Source organism: Macaca mulatta, chromosome 11 (genome assembly GCF_049350105.2).
Source record: "Macaca mulatta isolate MMU2019108-1 chromosome 11, T2T-MMU8v2.0, whole genome shotgun sequence".
In the NCBI taxonomy this organism is placed as follows: Eukaryota; Metazoa; Chordata; class Mammalia; order Primates; family Cercopithecidae; genus Macaca; species Macaca mulatta.
Window position 1 is genome coordinate 35,660,001 of NC_133416.1, and position 19,565 is coordinate 35,679,565.

The 19,565-nt window shown below is 37.8% G+C and overlaps 1 protein-coding gene across 1 annotated transcript in view; it reads right to left on the minus strand.

Moving 5' to 3' along the window:
- The window catches only part of SYT10 (synaptotagmin 10), a 66,730-nt gene that overhangs the window by 11,890 nt on the left and 35,275 nt on the right, over positions 1 to 19,565 (minus strand). Inside the window, exon 4 of the mRNA XM_015151419.3 lies at positions 286 to 406. Coding sequence (XP_015006905.2) covers positions 286 to 406 — 121 coding nt within the window. The remainder of the gene's footprint in view (positions 1 to 285; positions 407 to 19,565) is intronic.

Genomic DNA, 19,565 nt, shown 5'->3' on the forward strand with positions numbered 1-19,565 from the left:
GGGAGTAGATGGTAAATTACGTATTTTTGAGACAGTACTAAATTGGTAGAGGAAGAAATAGAAACCAGAACCCAAATTCACATCTATTTGATAACATCTTTTAAAAATTTCATATTGATAATGTAAATAAAAGAGATGAATTGGAACATTTAAATTTGTAATCTTGTTTTTTCTTTTGTAGTACCCCATTATAGACAAATAATTCAACAGTCATGTATCATTTTAGATACATGAAATATTTTATTTGGGATTGTGCTCTTGGTCCTATGGCCATTGTGTACATACCTGATGAGCCAGTAATATCCATTGCCTTCAGATTTCTGCACTTAATGACTGTCAATGTCATACGCCCTGCTGTCGGCAAGTAACAAAGGGAAAACATGATTTCACCCAGGTCTACGCTTTCCTAGAAAGGCAATCGGAATGTTAGCAATTTCAAACACTGAAGGGTGAAAACAAAAAATAATGAAAGATGTTGAATACAAAATCACTTTAGTAGAATACTGGAGTGTCATTTTAAATTGTTTTATTGAGGATAATACAGATAACATTGCAAGAAAGCTATTCTGAATGCAGTAAGCAAAATGATTGTATCCCAGCTGCTTATTTGCTATCTCCACTTGTATTTACAACAAGAATCTCAAACTTAACATAGTCAAAACCAGACTACTGATTCCACCCGTGCCCCATCATCTTCCAAAACTGATTCTCCTGTCAGCATTTCCACAATCAACAAATGGCATCACGATTCACCCAAAGGCTGAAGCCGAAAACCCAGTAGTGACTATCATTCTTTTATCCTCACCCCTATGAGCAACCTATGGGTAAGTCCTATCTACACTATCTACAAAATATATCCCAAATCAGTGACTTTCTTTTCGGCTCTATTACTGCCATTCAAGCCACCATCACTGCTTGCCAGGATTACTTCACTAGCCTCGAAAACAAAACTCTCATTCCAGAAGTTAATCTTTACACAGCAAAGTGAACATTTATGAAATGCAAATCTCTTGCTTAAAACTCTCTAAGGGATCACAACTGTAGTGGAATAAAATCCAAACTCCTTACTTCGGCATATAAGTGGAATAACTTCAAGTCCTGGTGTGCCTGGGACATTCCTGGTTCATACCTATTATTATGGGGGTAATTATTAAGAACATCCCCATCCACATTTGTTTTTTGAGACAGAGTCTCGCTCTGTTGCCCAGGCTGAAGTGCAGTGGTATGACGAGTGATTCTCCTGTCTCAGCCACCTGAGTAGCTGGGATTACAGGCATGTGACACCACGCCTGGCTAGTTTTTGTATTTTTAGTTTCGACTGTTGGCCAGTCTGCTCTCAAACTCTTGACCTCAAGTGATGTGCCCACCTCAACCTCCCAATCTGTCCACACTTAAATATGTCTTTGTGTGGCTAATACATTAGAACGTCACACATAAGGTTTACGTCTTCCGGGCCCTACCTTTCTCTCTAATATTTTCTCATTCCTCTCCCCTCCAAGGTCTGATGCAGACACAAATGTCTTTCTGTGTGTGTGTATGTGTGTGTGTTACTCAAACAAATGAAGTTTGTTCCTGCTTTGGGGCCTCTGTTTGTTTTTTTCCCTTTGACTAGCACTTCTTTCTCTTAAATCTTTATATGGCTGACTTCTTACCATGCAGAACTCAATTCAAACAGCATTTCTGTACTTGGGCCTTCCCCCATCATTCATTCTGACACTGCACACCCTTCATATCCTATACTCACCCCACTCCCGGACCCTTCACATACTTTTGGTAGTACTTATTGTCTGATATCATCTTTTAAATTCTTTTTTGTTTCCCTGACTCTCACATATAACACCCAGGACAGCAGGGTTCTTGGCTGTCTTACTCTCTACAACGTACTGAAGAGTATGGTGCATAGCTGGTACATACTAGTACATATTTTTTGAAGAACTGAATATATTATTTAATTAATCTGGATAAAACTTGACCTGTTTTGTTTCATTTTTATAAAGCAGAATGGTCCACAGTACCCTGACGTCGATTTATACGTGGTCTTTTACTGCATAGATGGTGGACAAATGAAAATGAATGTGACAATGGACAATTTAGGATGCCCCTTAAAGAGCGGTTTACAGGATTCAATGAAATCATGCCTGGTAAGAAATTCGTGGCAGGTTTACTTTTGAGGGAAATGACTTGCTGATTATGCACCCAGGTCCACAGAGCTGGGGTCTTAAACTTTTTTCATGATACACTATTAACATCTATTGGGCTTACTCATATAGCTTAGGTTCTGATTTACATGATTCTCATTTCTTTATTCATGGTCTAGAAGTTGGAGAGACCAGTAATTCAGAGAAATAACTTTAATTAAATTTGTGTTTGACCCCCAGTTTTCTACTTTCTAAAAGTGAGATCCTGGGAAATTCAATTAAGTTGTTAATCTCCAAAATTTCATTTGCAAATTGAGAAAAACACCCACTTCACAAGGGTTGTAAGCATTAAAGGAGATAATGTAAATAAAGCATAAGGCATTTTAGACAGTGTTTGGCATGTGATAAGGAATGATGTTTTCTTTACTACTGTATTGCTAGCACATAGAGCAGTGTCTTACATATATCAGGAGTTCAGTAAGTACCGGATAAATGAAAAGCTTAATAATGGAAGTGATTATTATTTTGCAAGAATATTAGCAAACAAAAACTAATTTGAAAGAAAGGTATATCCAACTGGATATCCTTTGGGCTAGTGGATTGCTGTAGACCAAAAATCCCATAGAAAAGCATTGAGGAAAAACAGGAAGAGCACAACCTCCTGCTGAAGAAGGAACATCCTCCTCCTTCTAACCTTTTTTTTTTTTTTTTTTTTTTTTTTGAGACAGGGGCTCTCACTCTGTCGCCCAGGCTGGAGGGCAGTAGTGCAACCATGGCTCATGGCAGCCTCAACCTCTCCAGCTCAGGGGATCCTCCCACCATAGCCTATCTGGGATTACAGGCATGTGCCACCAAGCCCGGCTAATTTTGGTATTTTTTTATAGAGACAGAGTTTTCCCATGTTGGCCAGGCTGGTCTTGAACTCCTGGGCTCAAACGATCCACCTGCCTTGGCTTCCCAAAGTATCGGGGTTATAGGGGTGAGTTACAGCGCCCAGCCACCATCTAACAATTTTTGAGCATTATTTGCCAGGCGCAGTGGTAGGTGCTGCAAACACCAAGATGGACATGGCATGGTTCGGCCCTTGGAGGTCTCAGTTGAGAAGGAAGTGAGTAGGCTTTAAAGGGCTAAGAAAATATGTCTGAATGCCATTTTTATCTGTTGATTCTCTCCTTGTTTCTCTTTCTGCTTCTTCGTCCAAGTGTTTCTTCAGGCTCACTCTAAGGGCTTAAATTTTCCGCCTGACAGCCATTCCCCTTTCCCTCATTGGGTATGTCTCTTTTCAGTTACTATAAATAAGTGTAGGCATATTTTGTTGCCAGCTGGTCAAATAAACGATCTCTTAATGAATGTAGATCATGACACCAAGTTCTACTGAGAAACATGGTGGGGGTGGTAATGGAGAAGCCAGAAACAAAAAAATAGGAGACATATCTCAGGCACGAAATGCTTAGATTCCAATAGGATACAAACCACATGAAGAGAGGGGAAAAAAAGCACACAATGTAATCTATAGGAATTAACAAATAAAACATATTTCACATATCTGACTTATATGGTTTTACTTTTGCACGTTAAACCATCTATGAATGGGATTTTTTTTCTCCTCTAGATACATTACATGCTATTAGCTGGAACAAAGAAAGTTCACTATGTTTAGTTCCATCTTTTAAAGATCTTTTATATGGATTCAGTTGCAAGTTAATTTTGACCATCTGCTATTAACAGGTATTTGATAAACATGGAGAAGTTTGAGGATTGGCCAAAACACTAACCCAAATAAATTTAAAGCACAGATCATCATTAAGGGGCATCTTCCAGCAGCTCTTTAGTACAAGGTGGTTGGCTTTACGCCTATAGCACTAGGAAGAACTCCACTTAAATATTAAACTCGGCTGGCACGGTGGCTCATGCCTATAATCCCAACACTTTGGGAGGCTGAGGTGGGCTGATCACTTGAGGTCAGGAGTTTGAGAGCAGCCTGGCCAAAATGGTGAAACTCTGTCTCTAGTAAAAATACAAAAACACTAGCTAGGTATGTTGGTGCACAACTGTAGTTCCAGCTACTCAGGAAGCTGAGGCAGGAGAATCGCTTGAACCCGGGAGGTGGAGGTTGCAGTGAGCCGAGATTGGGCCACTGCACTTCAGCCTGGGCAACAGAGTGAGACTCCATCTCGAAAAAAAAAAAAAAAAAAAAATCAGTTAGAGATCAGTCTGGCCAATATGGTGAAACCCTGTCCCTACTAAAAATACAAAAATTAGCTGGGTGTGGTGGCTCATGTCTGTGATCCCAGCTACTCAAGAGGCTGAGGCAGTAGAATTGCTTGAACCTAGGAGGCAGAGGTTGCTGTGAGTCGAGATCATGCCCCTGCACTCCAGGCTGGGGAATAGAGCAAGACTCCATCCAAAAAAAAAAAAAAAATTCAAACTCCGTGTAGTCAGGAGTTTTAGAAAATTGAAATGAATTGGGTGGTAAAAATTAACATAAGGGATGCATACATAATAACTACACAAAAATTTAAGTCTTCATTAAACTAATTTTTTATTTCAAGAAGTGTGAATGTGAAAGAACAAACTGCCAACATATTGCAAAGGACAGAGTACTCTCTAAGGTAAATATCAATATTCTTAAGCTTTCAAAATCTGGAAGTGATCTAAAAGATTGCCATGAGAAAATGAAATTAATGAAGGTAAGTGGCTGCATGACCTTAAAAGGGCCCTATAACATATGTAACGCAGAACTCTAGAATTTGGTAACTGCTCTGAGCTACTATGTGAGCTTATTCTCACTACCCTCCACTAAGTCTGTGCCCTTATTGATAGTTCAACTCCAACGAACAGGTAGAGTCTTAAGGGCTGCCTCTTCTGTCTGCCACATACCACTGTGGTTTAAAAGGTCATTCTCATCCCCAACAATCCAAGCACTTTAGTGACCAGTCAAGAACCAAGAAACAAATTGAAGGGTCTCTAAACATATAGCATAAATATAAGGAAATTATACAATAAAGTTATTTATATAAGGAGTTTATATCACTTTTTTCAACACCCATTTGCTATTATTTTAGACAAAATTATAGCAAGAATGTTTACTTGCTATATCAATCTACTGCAGGTCCAATCTCACACATGCAATGTGGAGATGGGGAAATTAACAGCAGTAGGTCTAGTGCAGACAGCAAGAAAAAATAGCTACAAAGACACAAAACTGCTCTAAAAAAAAAAGCAGATATTCTAAAAAGAATAGCAAATTGGAATCATTTTGTATTGGGGTATTAAACAATAATAATGCCTCAGCAACTTGAACTCAACATTTTATTACAGACTTGAACAGTAATTAATATTTAAAGTAATGACCTTGAGTCATCAAGGTAAGGAAATATATCCTATATGTTCTGTTCAAGAAAATAGAGACATGTACACTATTTTTCAGGATTATTTTTATCCAAAATGCTTAAAATGTTTAAAGTGGTATTATATTTCAGCTCAAAATGAGTAAGGCTTTGAGTTTCTGAAAATTGTGTGTAGTCTCATTTTTCTACAATTTTATATAAACATGAGTTTTCCATATCAACCTCTGAAAAATTCTTGTATTTTGGGGCAAATAACCATTTGAAAGCCTATTACAAAGTCTAGGATGCAGTGTTCCATAAAATTTATTTTGGGTAAGAAGATTTTTATTCCATTCTCATACACACTAATTTATCTGGCTGAACAATCACAATAATAATCTTCAGAGTTCCTACTTGGAAAAGGGGCATATGAAAAAAGGGTAACACTGAAGCTGGTTTAGAGGTTATAAATTTGATTTCTTCATGCTGGCTCCACCAAAATGGAGTTGGGTAGATGAAGACCATTTTTTGATGGTTGGCTAGTCAACCTCACAGACCGAGTCACAGTTATACAGTGTTTTCCATGTAGTCTTTTTCCAAAATAAAAATAAAAGTCACTGGAAAGACAAATTGACATGCAAATATTTGCATTGCACATCCTATTACAGGACTAATAGTAAAATCAAGCTGTAGCAATGGAGTGTAAGAGATGGAGAGAAGGGAGATTAAAGGCTCCATAACTAGAAGGTCTATGAACCAAGAGAAGTATTCCTGGAGGGCAATAATGATTAGGTTGGGCTTGAAGAATTAACCAGATGGGATTTCACAGGGTAATGAGGAATAATGTTGTATGTGAGTACTATGATAATACTCAGAAATAAAAATGGTCAGTATGCATTGAGAAATACGGAGTTTGGAAACATGTTGGAGGAGGGTTAAACTTGATGTAGTTGTTTGATGTCTTCTGTGGGCAATAGGGATACCAACGTGTTGGTGACATGAAAGTGCGGGAGCTTGGCAGAGTGGAAAGGGCGTAGGTTCCTGGGTCAAAAAAACCAGTTAAAAATAGCAAATCTTCCATGTTCTATTCCCAAGTACATGGCAAAAATACTTGACTTCTCTGAGCTTGAGTTTAATTACAAACAAAATGGAGACAATAATAAGTAACTTGCAAGTTAGATATCAAACATGTAAAGTGCCTGGTGTAAACAGGTACTCAAAAACAATAATGATGTTAAAGAAAATAATATTTGAAAAAAATTTTCTTTATCTTGAGTAGGCTAGATTAGAATGAAAAAAGACATGAGAGAGAGAGAGAGAGGTCATTGAAGTAAAGTTGGCGTGGGAAGATGTTGGCTGAGGAAAAGTTTGAATTCAGTGATACATTAGGAAGTTAGAATCATTAACATGTATTAAAAAAACTAAACAAACAATTGGTTGCTATGGTGATAGCAGTCATCACATCAACTTAGCATCTTAAACACAGCCTGTCGTCCACATTTCCTTGGTGGTAAGAAAACAGATGGTTTTCTTCACACTGTTAAAAGTGAGATGTAGAACTAGATCAAATGAGCTTCTTCATCAAGTTACTAGTCCTTCATTCACCTGCCCACAAAATAAGCTACAACAAAATACAGACCCAGAGTGGATCTATTGGATTCAAACTACTGTAAAATATATTTCTCCCTGACCTACACTTCTCATTCACCTGAGAAAATCATGGAATTTAACCTTGAACAATCTACTTAACCTCACTTGACCTCAGTTTCCTTGGTATAACATGAGGTGCTCAAAGAGATGAGCTAATTTATTTTCCAGCTCTAAAATTGTGCAATTTTAAGCACTGGTGAAAAATGAGAACTAAATAACACATATAGTTTAGGCATGTTCGAGAATGTCTGGACAAGCCCTTTCAGGTCCTGTTTGTTATAGTCTGGGTGGAGCCTCCTTGAAAAGACCACAAACGGCGGGGCGCGGTGGCTCAAGCCTGTAATCCCAGCACTTTGGGAGGCCGAGACGGGCGGATCACGAGGTCAGGAGATCGAGAGACGATCCCGGCTAACACGGTGAAACCCCGTCTCTACTAAAAAATACAAAAAAATAGCCGGGCGAGGTGGCGGGCGCCTGTAGTCCCAGCTACTCGGGAGGCTGAGGCAGGAGAATGGCGTAAACCCGGGAGGCGGAGCTTGCAGTGAGCTGAGATCCGGCCACTGCACTCCAGCCTGGGTGACAGAGCAAGACTCCGTCTCAAAAAAAAAAAAAAAAAAAAAAAAAGAAAAGACCACAGACAATCATTTGGTGTGAATAGATAAATTTAAAGGTCAAGAACAAGTAGTCATAAAAATGGCTATCATTTAAACTTCCAGATAATATGCTAGAGGAGGAAGGATCCAATCCTCAAGGCTGAGAGTGTCAGGCTTGATCTAGTTGGGGATTCATGAGGAAAGGCCATACAGGATAATAAACGTGCGATGTCATTTATATTATCTTCTGGCTCCACTAAAATTCTCAAGAGGATTATCTGATGATGTGTGCTGAACACACAGAGCATACAATATAAAGTCCAAACTATTTGATATGACACATGTGGCCCCTACTAATATGGTCTCTACATTTTTTTTCTGCCTTCATCTTACAAATTTTTTGTTATGCTCCCACAACCCAAAACCTCTGCCCTCCATATATATAAAATAAGTAACTTGCAAGGTAGATATCAAACATGTAAAGTGCCTGGTGTAAACATATATATATGTATGTATATATGTATGTGTATACACACACACACAATGTCTGGTCAATCTCTAAACTTTCATTCGTTCATTAGCACGGTCATGTTTACTGAGTGCATAAATAATGCCAGGCACTCTTCTAGTCATTGAAGAAACACTGATGACGAAGACACAATTTTTCTCCTCCTAGGGCTTATATGTGATTTCGGACAAGTTGCTTAACCTTGAAGAACACCGTACAATTAATTAGGGGACAAGCTTTAATGGTAACATAGGTCTGCATAATTTTAAATTACTTTTTTTTTTTTTTTTTTTGAGACAGAGTCTCCCTCTGTTGCCCAGGGTGGAGTGCGGTGGCAAGAGCTTGGCTCACTGCAACTTCTGCCTCCTGGGTTCAAGCAATTCTCCCACCTCAGCCTCCTGAGTAGCTGGGATTACAGGCACATGCCACCACACCCAGGAAATTTTTGTATTTTTGGTAGAGATGGGGTTTTGCCATGTTGGCCAGACTGGTTTTGAACTCCTGAGTTCAGGTGATCTGCCCACCTTGGGCCTCCTAAACTGCTAGGATTACCTAGGAGCCACCACCCGGCTGCTTATTTTTTAATTTAATTTAATTTAATATAATTTAATTTATCTTGTGTTGTAAATGTTTTCTAGAGAGATGCTTGGATTTTAATTATGGGAACAGTGATGAAAGATATTTGATTCTTTCCACGACGATCGAGGAGGGCATTAGAGGTGGGTAACAATCTAAATGTTGAAAAATGAGTAAAGGCAAAGGGAATTAAAAACAGAGGGGTCAGCTTATAAGAAGGCTGTGAGGGGAGGCTTACAGTGCTCAGTGATGACCAGAAGGCCAAACAGAAAGCATTGGCTCTGGCAATGCCAGACTATGATTCGAATGGCAACACAGTGGCCTTATTCGAAATGGCCTCTCCTCAGGAGCACATAATCAAATCACCTCTGCAGTCAGGACGAGATCCATTTTTATGGCTAATAACAATTATGTGGAGGGGTTGCGGTTATATTTAAAAGGGATAATACACAAAGATAGCATACGTCAGACTACAGTTTGCAGCCTGACACACAGTACGTGCCAGAAAACATACGGCTTTTCTTTTTTGCTCAAAACCATGTTTCTGAGGTCAGTGATTAGCATAAGGTGAATGTTCATTCAAAAGCTTACTAAATGAGTAAATAAATAATAAGGTGTCAGGCCAGGTCATGATTTCCGTTAGTTGCAGGAGAGGCATCTACTGCTTGAAGGAGTGAAAGTCATCGGCAACTAGACAACAAGTGACAAAGACACTTTTTACGGGTGTTGTGGTTTGTGTGAATGAAATTGCCTACAATTGTGCAAGTGCTTGCCCACACAGGATGACCTTGAGAATACAATAAACCAGTCATAATAGTTTTGAGCCATTTAAAGATACATGCAAGGTTTGGGGAGCTACAGTTAGAGGATACTTATCTATTAGCTTTATTGGACCTTATTTCTCTATAGAGCTCTCTAGTCTTGCGTGACATGGGATTATGTTTGCTGTAATTCTATAGCACACTAAAATTTCAGAATCAAATGCATCCCTAAGGTCTGTAAATTGCTCTTTTTCCTTACATATCTGGTAATTTCTCCCAACCAGCCAGCACATGCAGCCTAGTGACTAAAGATGGCAAATGGGAGGGAGGAAGAAGCAATTTGATGGAGTACAATTAGGAAATGTAATTAACCTTGTAACCCTTTTCCAGTTTCTAGCCCACTTTCTCTTTTTCTTTCAAAGAACCACAATTTTTGCACAACAAGCCCTCCCTGCCTTTCCTCTTCCTCCCAGTGATTCTGATTCAATCAGGTTTCATAGTGTTCCATAGAGGTCAGGGAAGAAACAGGAAAAGGAGGCTTCTATCACAAAACCTAGTGAGATTCCTGGATTTTTACATCATATTTTCATTATTCACTCTTTTCTGCCTTCTCTACTTGAAGATAAAGAAAATGCTCACCAGGTGCCTTTTAGCAGGACTTCCTTGTATTTCTGCATGAAAGAAGCAATGAATTTTATACTAAGCACATAATCTTAAGCATTGTGCTTGGCCACGGCACTAAATTCAGTTGAAGCATAGCTGAGGTCAGGGCAGGAACGGGGCAGAGAACATGGCTGTGTTAGAGACAGTATAATTACAAAACCCCCCTGGACATTAAGCGATTAACAGCAACCACCCAGAGCTACTATTGCCAGCACACTGTTTAAGAGTGCCTATGTCACTGCTCAATGGGAGATCCATTTTCAGTTCCCTTCCAAATGGGAAACAACTACTAGTTTGGTGCAAAAATAATTGTGGTTTCTGCCATTAAAGAAAATCGCAAAAACTGCAATTACTTTTGCACCAACCTCATATATGCCAGAATGGCTTAGCTTTTGTCCTATCCAACACAACCACGGACTGTAGCTATCGGGAGCCACAAAGTGACGGAGCTGAGGCCTTAAAACAATCCTTCCTTGATTTAACTAATCAAGTCTCAAAATTAGCTGTGTAATGAAGACAGTGAAGTAGGAGGGAATAGCCCCACATAGATACTGAGACAAGAGCAACTTGAGACACAAAAAGAGGATACAAATTTCATAACAACTCTTCCCTTCATCATACTGGATAAGAGATAATCATAAGCTTATTGGTGCAAAAAAACAGAGACTTATTCTCAAACTTCCATCATCATTTAAACAAGGGCATGAAAACCTGTGCAATAAACTATACACAACTCTCCTTAGAGTGTTTGATGCTTTTAAATATATTTACAAAATTGTTAATTAAAGGAGTCCCTGTAAGTATTGCTGTATATAGACACCTAGACTGGATGAACTTGACTTCACTATTTTAGAGAATTGATTGACATTGTTCCACTTCTGGCTCTCAAAGTTTATTCTCCACATAATAGCCAGAGATCGTATTGATTCCAAGGGAGTCTACGGCTCACTTCTCAATAAAAGCCATCAATGGCCTCAAACGTAACTCAGAATAAAACCCAAAGCTCTTTCCATGGCTTGAAGACTCTAGATGACCTGACGCTCGGCTATCTCTCTGATTTCATCTCCCATCACACCCATCTGAGAGTTCTTATCTGAGCACTCTATCTAGGGTGACCTCCACTCCACTACCACTGCTTACTTCCTACCCTGCCTCATGTTTCATATAGTACATGCCTTCATTCATGTGCATATTGTATATTTGCTTCATTATTATCTGTCTTCTTTTCTAGAATGTTGGCCTTCTAGAAAAGGAACACTTTATGTCCTGAGATGCTGGGAAGAGTGTCTGGTAAACAGGAGAACTAAACAAACGTTTGCTGGGTTGATGGGGGTAAGATCCTTGCTCCTCTCTATATAAACAGATGCAGTCTACTTGTTATGATAACATTGTGTTTGGGCACAATTTTCTGTGTCCAGTTATCTACATTTTTCTGTAGACTGGTATTTGATAGGGGCCAGCTTCCTTTTACTTACCATGGGATGTGAGACGATAGATATTGAAAAATCTAAAAGCACTGTAAAAGCATGAATAAAATGGGTATCCAGTCAGTAAGGTCTCTGGTTTACTGAATTAAATGTGCAGGACTTAATGCAATATATTTCATGGCATAGTCTTGAATAATATTGTCACATTTTGTTCTATTTTTAAGATTTAGGAAAAGAGTTAAGGCATCAGTATCTCTTATTCATTTTTTCAAAATATGAGGGTAATACATTTAAGAAATCTAAATATTATGGCAAGAACTTTAGGACGTAGAAGTAGCTGGGATATTAGCAGTTGAGTGGATAACAAGGTGTTTTCTTTGTGTGCAGTATGGTAGCATGTCAGGGATAACTGACAATTAGAAACTTTAAATTTTACAAATATTTTACATTTATCATCTAATTTTACTTTCAAAATATTCCTGTTGGGTTGATATTATTATAAATCTCTTTTGGTGGATGAAGAAACAATTTCAGAAATGTTCAGCAACTTATTCTAAGTGATACAGCTAAAGGTAACCATCCCAGGATTCTAATAAAAGTATACTCATTAGCATTTTAACTCCTGTACTTTCCTGCTTCACTCTGTGGCTTTACCTAATAGAAATGGTGCCTACAATTTTAGTGGCCAGAAAAATAAAGTTGTTTTTGTGGTCTTAGATTTCAAAGTCAGCAGATAAAGTACCAAAAATTTTTTTAGAAATTAGAAAATCAGATACTTAATTTATAGCAAACTCCTTACTGCACTCTGTTATAGAGAAGGAGAAGAATTATTCTGAACATTTACATTTAAAAAGCATCTGCATATTCTTGTCACTATATAAGAGTGTGTTAATAACTAATAATTATACCGGTTAAATGCAAAGGAGAAATAGAACAACTTTAAACAGTATCTTTGGAACCACACTAAATTCCTAGAACTTATAACAGGCCCAGCTATGCTGCTGGAGCATTAGGGAACTAAATATCTTCTCTTTATTTCCTACAACCTTCAAGCATTAACATATACCAGGACACAGCTGATAGAATAATAACCCAAATATGAATTTTTTTGTTAATTCCATCTAAGAGAGAAAAATTACCTGGATATTTTCTGAAATAATATTGACTCCAATTGATTTTTAAAACAAGGCAAAGAGAAGCATTGCTTAGTTCTCTATGCATATCAATCACAGTTTTACAAGACAGATTTGACAGGATTACAAGTTTTAAAGGCCTTATGCATACGTTTTTGCCACAAATATTATGTTACAAATTTCTGTAATTCAAACTATATTAGTTTTAGCGATTCCAATTCTGTAAGCCAATAGTTGAACTTCCGTGTTTCACAAAAAAATTCATTTCTTTTCCTTTCTCTTTAGTACATTTCAAGTATGGTAAAACTCTAATATCATTCAGGGTGAACAACTGAACTAGGAATGAAAGATGTAAAACCTAGTTCTGGCTCTTCTACTAATCAGCTTTGTGAATTTAAATTATTTTCTTAACATCCTTGGGCTTCAGTTTTCTAAACTATAAAAAGAAAGGATTAAACGTGGAATCTCTACCAATTCTAAAATAATGATTATGTGATCTAAACATAAGACTCTCAAAATCCTGCCCAGAATATGCCCATGAACTTTTAAGGTAGTATGAAAAGACTTCTGACCGATTACAAATCTTACGTACTTTACTCTGAGCGCAAGATCTCAGGTCATTATTTAAGATATTGATCTTATTTATATACAATTATATAATTTGGGTATTTGATTATTCAACCTGAAAGCAATGAATTGGAGCAGTAAGGAATGCAGGAAGCGTGCAAACTTAAAATAGAGATGAGATATTTTAAATATAAGAGAGCATTGGACAGAAATGAAAATCTGCTTTTTAAATTTATATAGTTAATGGTCACAAAGATCACGACTGTTAATAAAAGGATAATTTACATTCAGAATACTCTAATTAAAAAGCAGAAACATCTGTGGCATTTTATAAGTATTTATATTTTAAATTTCTAAGATAAACTGGGAACATAAAAATATGTTTTGGAACCTATGAAATTAACATAGAGAGCTATTTTTCCAGGCTATTGTATATCTGTGTCTGAAATCTTAATTTTAAGAGGCATAAATTCTTACTTTTTCAATTGCAATGAAATGTGGAATTCCACTTTTTTTTTTTTTTTGAGATGGAGTCTCGCTCTGTTGCCAAGCTGGAGTGTAGTGGTGTGATCTTGGCTCACTGCAACCTCTGCCTCCTGGGTTCACGCAATTCTCCTGCCTCAGCCTCCCAAATAGCTGGGAGTAGTAGAGAAGAGGTTTCACCATGTTGGCCAGGATGGTCTCAAACTCTTGACCTCGGGATCCACCTGCCTCGGCCTCCCAAAGTGCTGGGACTACAGGTATGAACCGCTGCACTAGGCCCAGAATTCCACATTTAAGGAGATCCTTTGAAGTTCTTTAGTGTTTTAGGAATGATCTAAAACACTCTAAGAGTAGAGTGTTTTAGCAATGATCATGGCTCTTTCTTACTTTCTGTGGTTGAAGCCTTGTCTTATCATCAGACTTTACAGGACTAATTTGATTTCTCCTAAGGTAACGAGCATGTAGACGAACAGTCAGATACACAGCATGGTTCAGAAAGGTTATAGGAAATTAACCTGTATGTAATTAGGAAACATTTTCTTTCTTTAGAGTATCAGTGAGAGATCCAGTGGGAAACAGATGGCACACACAAATCAGAGTAATTCCAGAGGGCTTCAGGAAGGGCTATTCACAGAGATGTGAGCTGGGAGGAGGAACCACAAGAGACAGCTACCCTGGAGTGGTAACAGCAGAGGTTGTCTTGACCACTAGCACTTAAAGAGCAAGTGGGGACAGTTACCTGGATTCAGAAAGAAAGTAGTCAGAAGAAAAGCCTGCTTTGAGAAAAACCATACCCTCAGATGAAGGGCAGAGACAGCCTGAGGTTTTCTTGCAGGGGAAGAGAGCAATGGACAGAAATGTATTTCCCAAGGTCATTCTTCCGCCTTCATATTTCTTGCCAGAAGGCAGAGACTCTTGCCTCAGGACAGAAAGTCTGAACCAAACCAATCAGCCTTTTGAGGCACCAAACAGGGTGGAGAACAGCAGACACTGAACCTAAAGACACACCTAGGAGATATCCAGCATCTTCAGCTTCTGAGGTTTTATAAGATGCAGACTGGTGAAGGAACAAAGAGAGAACAAAGTGCCTAACGGAAAGGGAAGAGAGCCCTCTTCCCTTGGGAAGAAGCCCAAGGAGCCCTCTTCCTTGGGAGAATTCTGACTCTCAGAATATGAATCTGAATTGAAAATGAAAAGATGAGTGAGGCTTCCCAGGCAGAAACAGCGACAATGGACATTTCAGGCAGAGGTATCAGTCAGTAAGAAAGCTTGCGGGCCTGGAAACATATTGCTTTGAGTGAGGTGAAACTGATGCAGAGAAGTCACATAGGAGAGTGGTGGAAATGAGTAGGGAAAGTTAGAAGTATCTGCCAGTTCATAAAGAATAGGTAGAGTCAGAAATCGGAAGGGATAGGAAGGATAGGCAGTGGAATATGCTGCTCAGGAGGGTGATACCTGGAGTGGAAGTGGAGAGAAATGAAGATGCCAAAATAATGAATGTGTGAAAAATAATTGAAATACTGTCTCCAGGTGGGAGATGAGGTCCGGGCCAGATGGCATTATGAGTATATACATCAAACCAAACACCGCATGTTCTCACTCATAGGTGGGAACTGAACAATGAGATCACTTGGACTCGGGAAGGGGAACATCACACACCGGGGCCTATCATGGGGAGGGGGGAGGGGGAGGGATTGCACTGGGAGTTATACCTGATGTAAATGACGAGTTGATGGGTGCTGACGAGTTGATGGGTGCAGCACAGCAACATGGCACAAGTATACATATGTAACAAACCTGCACGTTATGCACATGTACCCTAGAACTTAAAGTATAATAATAATAATAAATAAATAAATAAATAAAAAAGAAAAGGAAAAAAAAGCAGCAAAAGTGTCTACTCACTGAATCACAGCACACAGTAACTAAAAAGATGTAAAGGAGCTCTAACTCAAAACTTTCCAACTTGAATAGAAACATATAAGACCTAAAATTATCCCTCATGATATTACTATAAGTTTTAGTATCAAGGTCTTTACTCCTATTTAATATGATGCTACCTAAACAATAACCAAAAACCCACCATAAAATACATCCTATGTCATATATGGAACATTTACAAATATCCGACGGTGCTAATCACTTATGTTACTTAGTCCTAACAACCAACTATGGTTAGCCTTCTCATAATTCCCATTTTACAGATACTATAATTAACACTTAAAGAGATTTAGTAACTTGGTCAAGCCATACACAGGTAAGTGACACAGCAGGAATATAAAGCAATGTGGGTTTGTTACAGAGACTTCAATGCTTCATTAAGCACTTAGAGGCTACATTGCCTCTTAACTCCAGACACAGAGAAAGGGATAGTCCCAAGGATATAGTGGGGAAGCTTGATGGGAGTTATAATATTTACCAGTACAACCATGTAGGAATTTAAATGGGAAATTATACAGATATGATGAATTTAGGCAAAAACCGTCCTCTTGTTTTTCAAACAACCCCAAATATTATGACTAAAATATGATTGGGAGCTATTCCTTAGGTGGCTGCTTGATACTCATTTTTGAATGACACCCTTCCAATGTGTCTAAATATCATACAGTGCTTACCCAGCAATTCTAGATTTATCTAAAAAGTATGGCATCACTGCTGAATTACTTTTAAAACTGGTGGCACAAATTTAAGTTCAGATTTGCATTAACTTTGACTTTTTTGTTTTGTAAAACAGAAGCCTGTAATCAATGTTACAGGAAGCTGCTGTTTAAACTGCTAATATAAGTCTAATACAATAATTGTTGTGGGCTATTTTATAGCCACTTACCTGCAATCTTTCCCATGAAAGTAAAAGTAGTCAAAACACACTGATCAGACAACAAAACCTTGTTCTCTAAATGTGCATAGATGTGATCTAACATGAAAATAACATAATAAATTATGATGTTACTTAATATTACTCATGAGACAAAGCTCCTTTAAGTAGGCTGGCTGAGTTAGGCACATGTTAAGGCCAAGAAAAATCATACTTTGGAAACTGAATTCCCATGGTCTTATGATAGTATGTGAAGGACTCTACTATTTTTAAACTGAAGTTAAATTTAATTCTAAATTAACATAGATGCTTCCCATCAATTCTAGCAAAATAAAAGACCGTACATACAGGTTCATGGAATTTACTTGCATCATTTGAGTTAAATCTATCATCAGTTACTGGTGGCCCATAAGCAGATGTGTAATCTGTGACACACCAAGGCCAGGTTTATTGCAGAGATGAAACAGAAAACTAGGAATGTTCATAGAGGAGCAGATGTGGGTTCATCGTCCCAACTTGCAGGTCAATAGCTACAATACTGTCTGTTACACACCAGGAAACCTGGTAAGACAGACAGCCCCTGACTAGAAAGGTTTGCTTCCTACTGCCCCACTTTCCATCATACTCTTTTCCTTAAAATAAAACTGGAATTTCACCACTCTTTAAAATGTTCTTAGCTGACACCTATTTCATAGTTAATGAACTTTGGAAGACAATTCATTGATAGCTAAATGTGAAAAATATATAGTATTCTTCTGATCCTATGATTGATCCAGGATGATTGAGGGTAGAATTAAAAAGACATCTCTATATTAAAAAGAATTTTAAATATTAAAAAATTTTAGTAATGTGTAATAAAATGTGTTATTTCAAACTGAAGCTCAGCAGGTGCATCCAGTACCCTGAATGGCTGATACGATGAATACAACAGTTCCTTTGTACTTGTCCTGTCAAGGTCTACTCTTTCAAACAATACCTGGCAGATGCTTAGTTAGAATATACTAGATTCAAACATTTTATACTTGTAATCAGGTCAATGTGATATACACAAGCAACTTCCTTACTTGCAAGAACTTTAAAGTGTGTAGAACACAGTTGGTGCAAAAAGAAAATTTCACTGAATAGGTAAGTAAATAAATATGCAAATGAAGGTAGTTCTGCTCAAGAAAAAGGAAATCTTTTCCTTGTCTACCTATCTTTTCAATGGCTTCTTGAGTATGCACAGGAAAACTACATTCAAATATTCCAAATACATTAGTCTTGGTTGGCTGTGGTGGCTCACGCCTGTAATCCCAGCACTTTGGGAGGCCGAGGTGGGCAGATCACCTGAGGTCAGGAGTTTGAGACCAACCTGGCCAACATGGTAAAACCACGTCTCTACTGAAAATACAAAAACTAGCTGGGCATGGTGGCACATGCCTGTAATACCAGCTACTTGGGAGGCTGAGGCAGGACAGTTGCTGGAACCTGGGGGGGTGGAGGTTGCAGTGAGCTGAGACCACACCACTGCACTTCAGCCTGAGGGATAGAGCGAGACTCTGTCTCAAAAAAAAAGAGAAAATAGTCTTTATAGTGATTGACATTTTAAAAAAATTCAACGTTCCAATAATATTATGCATAATAGCTTAAATATAAAATGTATATAAAGCAACATGCTGCAAATAATTCTTTTTCTATAGTCATTCATCCAGTTACTACCATATATTCATTCTATCTGGTTGCCAATAGCTAACTCCTACTACTAAATTCTTGTGTGTCTTTACACAGACTTTTTTTGTATATATAATTGAATATGAATATATATTTCTCCTTTACATTTCAGAAATAGCAGCACAGGGTACACACTGTTTTTTAATATCTATTCTATAGATGTTTCTATGCTAGTATTAAAGGTGGTTGGCTTGCCAGATTTGTGATATATAGTAAGATGATTGCTAAAGTGAAAATGAAATTTTTGCACAGAATAAAGATTCACCTTTATGGTTTCTTTTGTCAATATCAAATTTCAAAACAATTGCTGCTTCCTGAAAAATATTAATCCTTCTTATATAATTTATTAATGAAATCATAAATATGAAATATGTGCCTCTTGTTTCAACCTGATAACATTTTTGTTAATAAATTTAAAATGTTCCCGCTTTATTTCATATATATATGGGTGCCATACCCTGAATATTAAAAAAAATTTGTCTACAAAAAGTAGCTAACATTAACAAAGTACACCTAAGCATATCCTTGTTTACTTGTAATCAATAGGGTACAACATTGCATTGTTTTCTCCTCTGGTAGTGGCAGATCTGTATTTATACAACTCTATACTTAACCCGATATGAAAATTTGCTATGTTATTTATTCAAAAAGCATTTATTCATTAACCACTAAGCGCTCATATTACGTAAGGGATGCAAGAGATATACAAGATGATTTCTGCTTTCCAGAAGCTGAGAGACTAGTGGCAGACATAAGACAAACATCTGCAGAATGTTTAAATAAGTGCAGCAGACAATGCTTTCATTAGCATATATTAGCTTCTTTCCATTCTCGTTGCTACCAGCCTCAATCAGGCTTTGCTCATCTCATCTAGTCTGTGATGTTACATTCCTACTGAGCACCACATTTCACAATCTCCCATTCTGATCCACTGTACACACGGGTTGCCAGATGAGGTAATGGCTTCACTGATTTCACTCTTCTAATAAAAAACAGAATAAATAGAAACTCCTATGACATTAAATGTCTTCTTGATTATAGATAAAATATAACATTCTAGTTTGGGTTCCCTTTAGTCTCTTCATTTCATATTCACACTTTACTTTTCTGCCCCCTGAAAACATGTTACAGTCCCGTTTATTTCCTTTTCCTCATGCTGTTTTTTTCTTTGAGAATCACCCAACTCTTTTCTTCAGAAATCTATCATCATGG